General features: G+C 42.4%; 1 protein-coding gene across 1 annotated transcript in view; it reads left to right on the plus strand.

Moving 5' to 3' along the window:
- Positions 1 to 12160, plus strand: part of GFRA4 (GDNF family receptor alpha 4) — a gene marked incomplete at both ends in the record, with an annotated part of 109438 nt that extends 97278 nt beyond the window's left edge. Inside the window, 3 exons of the mRNA XM_081333307.1 lie at positions 1462 to 1596; positions 4819 to 4976; positions 12017 to 12160. Coding sequence (XP_081189433.1) covers positions 1462 to 1596; positions 4819 to 4976; positions 12017 to 12160 — 437 coding nt within the window. The remainder of the gene's footprint in view (positions 1 to 1461; positions 1597 to 4818; positions 4977 to 12016) is intronic.
- Positions 12161 to 12390: the final 230 nt, after the last annotated feature.

Genomic DNA, 12390 nt, shown 5'->3' on the forward strand with positions numbered 1-12390 from the left:
TAAGCCTAAGGTTGCTTAGCTTTTTTACATCTAAAACCGAGTGTGGCACCGATAAACAACTCCCAAATAATGTTAAATTATTTATTTTATGCTAAAGATTTCTATCTTAAGCTTAATACTTAAAACTAAGGTCTCCGTGGTATTGTTACTTGTTTTTGCATATTAAAAGGGGGGGGGGGAAATGAAACTTCCCCTTAATGTATGCACTGCCAATTTGCAGTATTTATAAAAATATAACCCCCATTTTTTTAAAAAAAAATAACTTATCCATTTTTGCAAAGACATTATTTTCTGCTCTTCCAAAAAAGCTGCCATCTGTATCCATTTGCCTGGAATTCATAACACCGTCTTCTCTTTTTTCATTAAAAATCTTCCTACAGGATACTGTTAAATATTTTAAAGCTAAGTAACAGGCTTAGCATGTTTATACAATTTTCTTTTGGGGTTTTGGGTTTTATTTTTTAATCATTCATTCCGATATTTCTAGTTTGTTCTGTACTTTCGGGGGAAAAAAATGTCTATTTTTTTTTCAGGCTGGTAATAAAATAAAAGGGTTTTTCTTCAAACACGCCGCATGGGTAGACCTCAACGTACCACCCAAATCGAGCCCAAAATTTATGTTGCTAAGTGAGACAGTTGTTAAGCGAGTTTTGCCTCATTTTACGACCTTTCTGGCCAAAGTCATTAAGCGAATCGCTGCAGTTGTTCAGTTAGCAACACGGTTGTTAAGTGAATCTGGCTTCCTCCATTGCTTGTCAGAAGGTCGCAGAAGTGGATCGTGTGACCCCAGGACAATGCCACCGTCATAAGTACAAGTCAATTGCCAAGCACCTGAACTTTAATCACCTGATGGTGGGGATGCTGCGACGTTCGTAACTGTGAAAAACGGTCATAAGTCAATTTTTTCAATGCTGTTATAATTTTGAACGGTCATTAAGCGAACTGTTGTAAGTTGAGGACTACCTGTGTAGCAATGTTTCTCAACCTGGGCCATTTTAAGATGGGTGGACTTCAACTCCCAGAATTCCTCAGCCAGCGACGGGATGGCTTAGGGTGCCAGGAAATTGACTTAAAGGTACTGGAGCTTTTTAAAAAGAGACTGGACAGCCATTTGTCTGAAATGGCATAGGGTGTCCTGCTTGAGCAGGGGGTTGGACTAGATGACCTCCGAGGTCCCTTCCGGCTCTATTCTGCTGGGTTGATCGACGTGTAGGAGAGATATTTTACAGAAGAGTTTTTCAGCCTTGGCCATTTCAAAACGATGTTTTTTTTTTCAAGCTCGGTCTCTTGAAGATAATGTGGACTTCAACTCCCAGAATTCCCCAGCCAGCCACAGCTGGCTGGGGAATTCTGGGAGTTGACGTCCGCAAGTCTTCCAAGTTGCCACGTTGGGGGGAAAACTTTGAAAAGTTTCCCTGGCTTTCTCAAAGTTGCTCTCTCTTCCTTCCCTCCCCTCGGCAGGCAGCACCATCACGCCCAACTACATCGACAACTCGACCGCCAACATTGCGCCCTGGTGCACGTGCAACGCCAGCGGCAACCGGCAGGAAGAATGTGAGCGTTTCCTACACCTTTTCACCGACAACCTCTGCCTCCGTAAGTGTTGCCTCGCTGAGCGGGTTGGGGACGGTTCGATGGAGGAGGTGCGTTGCTTGGGAGTGCGGTCCTTGGTGGCTGGTGGGAGGGCGCTGGGGCCTTTGGAAAGGGCCTTTCCAGTTGGCTGTCTTTCCCGGCAACTAGACGGACAGGGCAAGCCGTGGCTAGTCCGCAAAGTGAAAGCAAAGCCCACTCCCTTCTCGCACTGATGATGTTGCCTAGTTGGGTCATGAAAGGTCTGCAAGAAAAGCCCCAAGCTCAGAGAGCACCCAGGACCCCACACTTCTCCTCCTCCTCCTCCTCCTCCTCCTCCTCCTCCAGCCCCACTCCCTTTTCACACTGATGATGTTCCCTAGTTGGATCATGAAAGGTCTGCAAGAAAACAACAAAGCTCAGAGAGCATCAAGGACACCACCCTCCTCCTCCTCCTCCTCCTCTTCTTCTTCTTCTTCTTCTTCTTCTCCTCCTCCTCCTCCTCTTCTTCTTCTTCTTCTTCTTCTCCTCCTCCTCCTCCTCCTCCTCCTCCTCCTCCTCCTCTTCTTCTTCTTCTTCTTCTTCTTCTTCTTCTTCTTCTTCTTCTTCTTCTTCTTCTTCTTCTTCTTCTTCTTCTTCCTCCTCCTCCTCCTCCTCCTCCTCCTCCTTCTTCTTGATGAAAGAAGAGAGCCTTGTATGGTGGGGAGAGACGTCTTTTTTCTGATATGGTGACCAAAATTGGCTGCAGTATTCCAGGTATGGTCTCACTAGGGTTTTGTAAAGCAGCGCTAATACTTCACCTGAGCTTGATTCTATGCCTGTTTATGCAACCCAGGATTGTATTAACCTTTTTGGCTGCTGCTGCACACGGCTGGCTGGTGGTCAAGTGATCGTCCACTGGGACTCCGAGGTTTCTCTCAGAGTTGCTGTTTTTAAGCCAGGCCTCTCCCAGTCTGCACTTGTGCCTTTGGTTTTTCCTGCCTAAGTGTAAGACTTTGCTTTCCTCCACTTTTTCTTTCTTTCTTTCCTTTCTTTCTTCTTTCTTTCTTCCTTCTTTTTTCTTTCTTCCTTTCTTTCTTCCTTCCTTCCTTTCTTTCCTTTCTTTCTTTTTTCTTTCCTTCTTTCTTTCTTTCTTTCTTTCTTTCTTTCTTTCTTTCTTTCTTCCTTTCTTCCTTCCTTCCCTCCTTCCTTCCTTCCTTTCTCTTTCTTTCCTTTCTTTCTTTCTTCTTTCTTTCTTCCTTCCTTTGTCTTTCTTCCTTTCTTTCTTCCTTCCTTCCTTTCTTTCCTTTCTTTCTTTTTCTTTCTTTTTTCTTTCCTTCTTTCTTTCTTCCTTTCTTTTTTTCTTCCTTCCTTCCTTCCTTCCTTTCTTCCTTCCTTCCCTCCTCCCTCCCTTTCTTTCTCTTTCTTTCTTCTCCTCTCCCCCCTCCCCCTCCCCCTTCCTCCCAAGGGGAGATTTGCTGTCCTGCCTGGTGTGACTCCTGATGCTTACTCAGAGCAGGTCTTGGGAAAGAGGCAGGCGTGTGTGTGCTGCCACAAATCTCTGGTGTCTCCTTGAGGATGAAAGAAGGGAGCCTTGTGAGGTGGGGGTGGGGGGGACGACAGCCTCATCCCACATGGGAATACGTCTCCATCCATCAAAGCCCATCGAGGGTACCAAACGATCCAGCCTCAAGGCAAGGTGATGGGATTGAAGCCGGAAGGACAGCAGGCTAGTCTCAGCATCTTCGGGTGTTTGTGTTTGTGTGTCTCTCTGTGTGTGTGTGTGTGTGTGTGTGTGTGTGTGTGACACTTTGCCACCCAGACAGGCTGGTTGTCCCCTTTTGAGCAGCTGTTCCCTAAGCGAGGGATGGGAACTGCAACTGGTCCTTGATTTACAGCAGCTCATTTAGTGACCATTCAGAAGTGACAATGGCACTGGGGAAAAAGCGACCTAGGATGGTTTTTCACACTTACGACCCTTGCAGCATCCCCGTGGTCACATGATCCAAATTCAGAAGCTTGGCCACTGCTTCATCTTTATGATGGTTTGCAGTGTCCCGGGGGTCACATGATCCGCTCTTGCGACCTCCTGTCAAGCAAAGTCAGTGGGAGAAGCCAGGTCCACTTAGCAACCGTGCAGCTAACTTCACAGCTGTGGCGATCCGCTTAACGACGGTGGTGAGAAAGGTTACAAAATGGGGCGAAGCTCACTCAACGACTGACTTGATTAGCAATATGAATTTTGGCCTCTATTGTGGTCGTAAGTCAAGGACTACCTGAAATCGAGAAGAGACCCAATGTAGAACTAAGGAGGGATTTCCTGACGGTGAGAACAATTAACCAGCGGGACAGATTGCCACCAGATCTGGATGTTTCATCAGTGGAAATTTTCAAGAAATGGACAGCCATTTGTCTGAAAGACTATAGTGGCTCCAGCCAGAGCAGGGAGTTGGACTAGAGGACCTTCAAGGTCCCTTCCAATTCTGTTATCCTATATACCAGGGGGTCTTCAAACCTGGCCCTTTTATGTGCCTGGCTGAGGAATTCTGGGAGTTGAAGTCCACAAGTCATAAAAGGGCCAAGTTTGAAGACCCCCTGCTATATACTATGTGTTCATGGAAATTGGCCTCCTTATCTAGCTTCTTATCTAACTGGTCTCTCTATCTAGCAGAAGCAGTAGCCCATTTCCCAGATATGCTAACTTTCTATGTGGAAGGATTCCAATTCAAAATAAGAGTTGGAAGGGACCTTAGAGGTCTTCTAGTCCAACCCCCTGCTCAGGCAAGGAAACCCTGTACCATCTCAGACAAGTGGCTGTCCAGTCTCTTCTTAAAAGCCTCCAGTGATGGAGCACCCACAACATCTGGTGGCCAGGTGTTCCACTGGTTAATTGTCCTCACCGTTAGGAAGTTTCTCCTTAGTTCTAAGTTGTTTCTCTCCTTGATTTGTTTCCATCCATTGTTTCTTATCCTGCCTTCAGGAGCTCTGGAAAATAAGTTGACACCCCCCCTCCTCCTCTTTGTGGCAGCCCCCCAAATACTGGAATGCTGCTATTGTGTCCCCCCCCCTAGTCCTTCTTTTCACTAGACTGGCCATTCCCAAATCTTGCAACCGTCCTTCGTATGTTTTAGTCTCCAGATCTTCTTACTTACTCTTCTCGGCATCTTTCTTGCAACGTGGTGACCACAAACTGGATGCACAACTGATTTCAGCTGGGGTGTGTGGTGGTTGTGTGGCTCTCACAACCCCCTTTTTTCTCCTTCCCTTCAGAAAATGCCATCCAGGCCTTCGGCAACGGGACCTATTTGAGCGCTGCCTCCAGTCCGTCCACCTCACCCACCACCCAGATGAGAAAGCAGGAGAGAAACACCGATAAAGTGGAGGCCACCCACCAGGAGAACATTCTGGAACAGTTGGAACCCACCAAGGTAGGCCAAAGGACTCGGGCCCGCTCGGTGACCGACCCACCGGATTCTTTCAGATCTTTGGGCTGCATTTGTACCCAAGGCTCCGTTTCGTTGAGCCTGGGTTTGCGGTTTGGTTGTGGGAACGCAACACGTGTGGGTTGGATGGGTCATGGAGGGGGTTCATTGGTTGGGGGGAGTTCGTGTGAGCCCAGCCACGGGAAGGAGTGATCCAGTGCTGAGCAGGCCACATGAAATCTGGTCCTTGAATGTGCAAGCGGAAGAGAACAGCCCGGCTTGGTGTCAAAATCAAAGTCTCTTTCTTACGGTCTTTGACCAGCTTTCCAAGAAAAGGGTAAGAGTTTAACACAGGAAGTCCTCGACTTATAATTATTACTTTAGTGACCGATTGAAATTACTACAACGCTGAAGACAGTGACTTTGTTGGTGTGCTGTCCACTCTTTCTATATATCTTTCATCTATCTACCTTTCTTCTTAGCTCTTCTATTATCGATCGTTATCTTTCTATTTCTTCTCTCTTCTTTCTTTCGTCTATCAATCTTTCTATCTCTTTCTCTTCTATCTTATGTTTAGCTATCATCTGTCTATCGTCTCTCATCTATTTATATCCATCCATATCTATCTATCTCTATCTATCTATCTATCTATCTATCTATCTATCTATCTATCTATCTATCTACCTATCTATCTTATCTATCATCTATCTATCTACATATCTAGCTAGCTAGCTCTGTCTATCTTATCTATCTATCATCTATCATCTATCTATCTTATCTATATCTTATCTATCATATCTCATCTATCTTTATCATCTAGCTAGCTAGCTCTGTCTATCTTATGTCTATCTTATCTATCATCTCATCTATCTATCTTTATCATCTATCTAGCTAACTGTCTATCTTATCTGTCTATCTATCATCTATCTCTTATCTATGTCTATCTTATCTATCATCTCATCTCATCTCATCTATCTATCTTTATCATCTATCTATCTAGATCTGTCTAATCTGTCTATCATCTATCTATCTATCTTATGTCTATCTTATCTATCATCTCATCTATCTTTATCTATCATCTAGCTAGCTAGCTCTGTCTGTCTTATCTGTCTATCATCTATCTATCTATCTATCTTATGTTTATCTTATCTATCATCTATCTTCATCTATCATCTAGCTAGCTAGCTCTGCCTGTCTTATCTGTCTATCATCTATCATCTATCTATCTATCTTTATCTATCATCTAGCTAGCTAGCTCTGTCTATCTTATCTGTCTATCAATCATCCATCCATCTATCTATCTACCATCTACCTACCTACCTATCGACCTACCTACCATCAAGGTAGATTGATATTCTCAGCTTCAAAGCGTCCTCCTGTCTTGCAGGTTTTCTGCATCTCCGGAAGCCTCTGGGCGCTCTTTTCCTGCCCTTGGGAGAAGCGAGGCCCTCCGGCCATTTGTCTTCCTCCTCCGTAACAAGCTACTTCCTAGCCAGTGGATTTCTTTTTTTGGCGAACCTGATTATATCCCTTGTAATCAACCTCAATTTCCTCCTGATTGCTTTCTAATCCCCGTTAAAAGCTGCTGGTGAAAAGCCACATAAACGTCAGGGCGTCTTTCCCGTGGGCAGCATCCCAACAAATAAAATTGAAAACATCAGAGCATTCGAGTACCCAGCGTTAAAGAACATGGATCCTCCAGCTTTCTTTCTTTCTCTCTCTCTTTTTTTAAAGAAAAATAATACCCTGTAATAAAGGAAGCCTGGACAAGAAAATGGATTGTTATACAGTCAATAGCATCAGAGCTGAAGGCTGCAGTCTATAATTTGGATGTGGGAGAATAAGCAAAGAAGGCAAAATCAGCCAGAGTCAGTTTTCTTGGTTGTACCTTTCTTTCTTATCTTGGTGTGTCCCTCAAAATGTTGGGAGGATAGAAGGAAGGAAGGAAGGAAGGAGGGAGAGAGGGAGGGAGGGAGGGAGGGAAGGAAGGAAGGAAGGAAGGAAGGAAGGAAGGAAGGAAGGAAGGAAGGAAGGAAGGAAGGAAGGAAGGAAGGAAAAAAATGAGAAGAGGGCAGGAGAAAGAAAAAGAAAGAAAGAAAGAAAGAAAGAAAGAAAGAAAGAAAGAAAGAAAGAAAGAAAGAAAGAAAGAAGGAAGGAAGGAAGGAAGGAAGGAAGGAAGGAAGGAAGGAAGGAAGGAAGGAAGGAAGGAAGGAAGAGTGGAGAAAAGCAAAGTCTTACACTTAGTGGACTTGGGCTTGGCCAGTCTAAAGAAAAGAAGAAATAGGGGAGACATGATAGCAGTCTTCCAGTATTTGGGGGGCTGCCCCAAAGAAGAAGGGGGCCAAACTATTCTCCAAAGCACCAGAGAGAAGGATGAGAAACAATGGTTGGAAGCTGATCCAGGAGAGAAGCAAGCTGGAATTAAGGAGAAACTTCCTGACAGTGAGGACAATCAACCAGTGGAACAGCTTGCCACCAGAAATCGTGGGCGCTCCATCCCTGGAGGTTTTTAAGAGGAGACTGGACAGTCATTTGTCTGAGACGGTACAGGTTCTCCTGCTTGAGCAGGGGGATGGACTAGAAGACCTCCAAGGTCTCTTCTCTTCTCTTCTCTTCTCTTCTCTTCTCTTCTCTTCTCTTCTCTTCTATTCCATTCCATTCCATTCCATTCCATTCCATTCCATTCCATTCCATTCCATTCCATTCTATTCTATTCTATTCTATTCTATTCTATTCTATTCTATTCTATTCTATTCTATTCTATTCTATTCTATTCTATTCTATTCTATTCTAGTCTATTCTAGTCTATTCTATTCTTTTCCAATATCTATTCTATTCTATTCTATTCTATTCTATTCTATTCTATTCTATTCTATTCTATTCTATTCTATTCTATTCTATTCTATTCTATTCGATTCGATTCGATTCGATTCGATTCGATTCTAAATTTCCATTCCATTCTCTATATTCTATTCTATTCTTACCCTATTCTGTCCTGTCCTGTCCTATCCTATTCTAATGACCTCTGGGTGGCAGCAAAGAGAAAGCACCTTTTACCCTCTGCTGTCCTCTGGGGACAGACCATAGTATTGCAGCTCAGGTATGGTAGTGCTGGACAGCACCTTTTGGCTCCTTTTGGCTCCTGGTCTGTCTTGGCCTGTGTCCAGGGTACAAAGATAGCCCTTTAGTTTCCCATTTATTTATTTATTTATTTATTTATTTATTTATTTATTTATTTATTTATTTATTTATTTATTTATTTATTTATTTATTCCCTTTCTATCAAACGTCAGTTTGATCTCTCGCGCTTCTCTTGCTGCGGGAAAAAGCTTCCGAGCTCTGCTTTCTCCAAAGCTTCTTTTTCCTTTTTTTTTTTAAAAAAAATCTTTTTCTTTTAAATACATTTTTATTAGAACGTTATTAGCATTTTTTTTTCAATACGGTAAAAGTTACCCAGAACCCAAACAACAACAACTACAAAAGAAAGCACGATACAAAAAACGAACGGGGATGAAAAAAAAATAAACATACGGTTTACGCCTTTTATTTCTCTCCAGTGATGGTCGGTCCAAGTTAATTATTCGTTGCAACGAAAAGCACTGAATAAATCGTTCAAAGGGGGAGGGGGGGAGGAGAACCGAACGCACAAGTCAAAGCCAAAAGAATAATACGGAATTTTATTCTCCCTCTTGTTACCACTCCAAACTGTATCTCTAGGGTAAAAAAATAATAATTAATTAATTTTTAAAAAAAACACACAATATTATGTGCAGTGCTTTTTTTGTAAAAAAAAAAAAAGGTGCCGGAGCTCACACGTGTCATACAACCCGCCTTGCCTACCCTACAAGGTTCCATCCAAAAAAGGTGCCGGAACTCCGTTCTGAGAGTTCTAGGACAAAAAAAGCCCTGATTATTTGTATAAAACTGAGGCATGAAGCTAAAAATTTAAGATAAAAGGGGTCGCAGAGCAGATCTCAGGGCCCCCGCCCTCGACCACGACCCCCCCCCCGCTTCCTTACGAACAGTCTCAAAGTTGTTTCAACTTATTTATATCTCACACTTCTTAACCACCCATCTACCTTAGAGTTGGGCTCCGGGTGGCATCCAGTTTAATGTTAAATGCTGAGAATTAAATCCAAATTCTCCGGTGTTCAGCTCTTCTGCAGCACACGGGCACCTTGTCCTGTTTCTGAAAAGAGAGAGAGAGAGAGAGAGAGAGAGAGAGAGAGAGAGAGAGAGAGAGAATGAGAGATAGAGAGAGAGTAAGAGAGAGAGAGAGAGAATGAGAGAGAGAGAGAGAGAATGAGAGAGAGAGAGTGAGAGAGAGAGAGAGAATGAGAGAGAGAGAGAGAATGAGAGAGAGAGAGAGAGAGAGAATGAGAGGGAGAGAGAGAGAGAGAGAGAGAGAGAGAGAGAATGAGAGAGAGAGAGAGAATGAGAGAGAGAGAGAGAGAGAGTAAGAGAGAGAGAGAGAATGAGAGAGAGAGAGAATGAGAGAGAGAGAGAGAGAGAGAATGAGAGGGAGAGAGAGAGAGAGAGAGAGAGAGAGAGAGAGAGAGAGAGAGAGAGAGAGAGATGTTGGAGCTCGCTCCTTGCCTGCTTTTCAAGAGTAGGAGAAACTACTGGCTGAGGAATTCTGGGAGTTGAAGTCCACAAGTCCTAAAAGGGCCAAGTTTGAAGACCCTTCATCTATTCTACTCTATCCTGTCCTGTCTTATTTCAGTCTAATCTAGTCTACTCTAATCTTCTCTCCTGTCCTATCCTACCCTACCCCACCGTACTCTTCCTTCTATCTATCTATCTATCTATCTATCTATCTATCTATCTATCTATCTATCTATCTATCTATCTATCTATCTATCTATCTATCTATCTATCTATCTATCTCTATCTCTTTTCTATCCTTCCATCCATCATCTGTCTGTCTGTCTGTCTGTCTATCTATCTATCTTTCCTATCGTATGGGGTTTTTTATTATCATTTTATTGGGGTTTTTATTAATGTATCAACTGTTTTTATGGGCATGTATTTAATTATCTTTTAATTTTTGTAACTCTTGTTTTATTCTTGCCCTGTACACCGCCCTGAGTCCTTCGGGAGAAGGGCGGTATAGAAATATTAATAATAAATTAAATTAAATTAAATACTTCCATCTATCTATCTATCTGTCTATATCTATCTATCTATCTATCTATCTATCTATCTATCTATCTATCTATCTCTTTCCTATCATATCCTTCCATCCATCATCTATCTATCTATCTATCTATCTATCTATCTATCTATCTATCTATCTATCTATCTATCTCTATCTATCTATCTATCTATCTATCTATCTCTTTCCTATCATATCCTTCCATCCATCATCTATCTATCATCTATCTATCTATCTATCTTTCCTATCGTATCCTTCCATCCATCCATTATCTATCTATCTATCTATCTATCTATCTATCTATCTATCTATCTATCTATCTCTTTCCTATCATATCCTTCCATCCATCATCTATCTATCATCTATCTATCTATCTATCTTTCCTATCGTATCCTTCCATCCATCCATTATCTATCTATCTATCTATCTATCTATCTATCTATCTATCTATCTATCTATCTATCTATCTATCTCTTTTCTATCCTTCCATCCATCATCTATCTATCTATCTATCTATCTCTTTTCTATCCTTCCATCCATCATCTATCTATCTATCTATCTATCTATCTATCTATCTATCTATCTATCTATCTATCTATCTATCTATCTATCTATCTATCTTTCCTATCGTATCCTTCCATCCATCCATTATCTATCTATCTATCTATCTATCTATCTATCTATCTGTCTGTCTGTCTGTCTGTCTGTCTGTCTGTCTATCTATCTTTCCTATCGTATCCTTCCATCTATCTATCTATCTGTCTATCTATCTATCTCTTTCCTATCATATCCTTCCATCCATCATCTATCTATCATCTATCTATCTATCTATCTTTCCTATCGTATCCTTCCATCCATCCATTATCTATCTATCTATCTATCTATCTATCTATCTATCTATCTATCTATCTATCTATCTATCTCTTTTCTATCCTTCCATCCATCATCTATCTATCTATCTATCTATCTATCTTTCCTATCGTATCCTTCCATCTATCTATCTATCTATCTATCTATCTATCTATCTATCTGTCTGTCTATCTATCTATCTCTATCTATCTATTTCTTTCCTATCATATCCTTCCATCCATCATCTATCTATCTATCTATCTATCTATCTATCTATCTATCTATCTATCTATCTATCTATCTATCTCTTTTCTATCCTTCCATCCATCATCTATCTATCTATCTATCTATCTATCTATCTATCTCTTTTCTATCCTTCCATCCATCATCTATCTATCTATCTATCTATCTATCTATCTATCTATCTATCTATCTATCTATCTATCTATCTATCTATCTATCTATCTTTCCTATCGTATCCTTCCATCCATCCATTATCTATCTATCTATCTATCTATCTATCTATCTATCTATCTATCTATCTATCTATCTATCTATCTATCTATCTATCTATCTATCTATTTATCTATCTATCTACTCTTTCCTATCCTATCCTATCCTATCCTATCCTATCCTATCCTATCCTATCCTATCCTATCCTATCCTATCCTATCCTATCCTATCCTATCCTTTCTGTTCTGTTCTGTTCTGTTCTAGTCTACGCTGTACTATTCTGTCTGTTCTCTATTCAGTTCTGTTCTGTTCCACTCCACACGTGACCCCAGGAACGCTGCAACGGTCATGAGGGTGAAAATCGGCACGGAGTCACTTTTTGCAGGGCTGTCGTAACTTCGGACGGTCACTAACAGAACCCTTGTAATTCGGCCCTACTTTCTAACATTTCCTCTGAACTTCCTTCCTCTCGGTCGGAGGTTCCGTCTCCGTCTCCTTGATCTTTGCTTCCTCCTTCCGCCCCACGCCCCGCTGGGAACCGGCGAGTCCCATCTCCTCACGCTCACCGTCACTCTGCTTGTTCTTCTAGGTGCCTGCAGAAGAGAATCCGTTGCGCGATGCGTCCCACCTTGGGCCCGGAGCGTCTGACTCTGCCCTGACATTGACCCTTGACCTCTGGATGATGGTGTGGAGCTCCACGGCCACCAGTACTGTCCTCCTGATGGCCATGTGAGCCAGACGGAAGCCTTGCGCAAGACCGCCCACCGTGGGGCTTGCTCGGTCTTCGATTTTCCAATGTGGGACTCCAGGAAGGGTGGTCCCACCCACCGCCATCTTCCTCCGCATCGACTTTGTAGCAAGAGGAGAGGAAAGAAATCCTCGCCCCTCGAGCTGGTCTGTGAATGTCTTTCAAGTGAGCAAGTGTGGGCCATCCAGGGGAAGAGTCCACCCTGAACCATCTCC

The sequence above is a fragment of the Vipera berus genome (assembly GCF_964194415.1).
Source record: "Vipera berus genome assembly, chromosome: 7".
In the NCBI taxonomy this organism is placed as follows: domain Eukaryota; kingdom Metazoa; phylum Chordata; class Lepidosauria; order Squamata; family Viperidae; genus Vipera; species Vipera berus.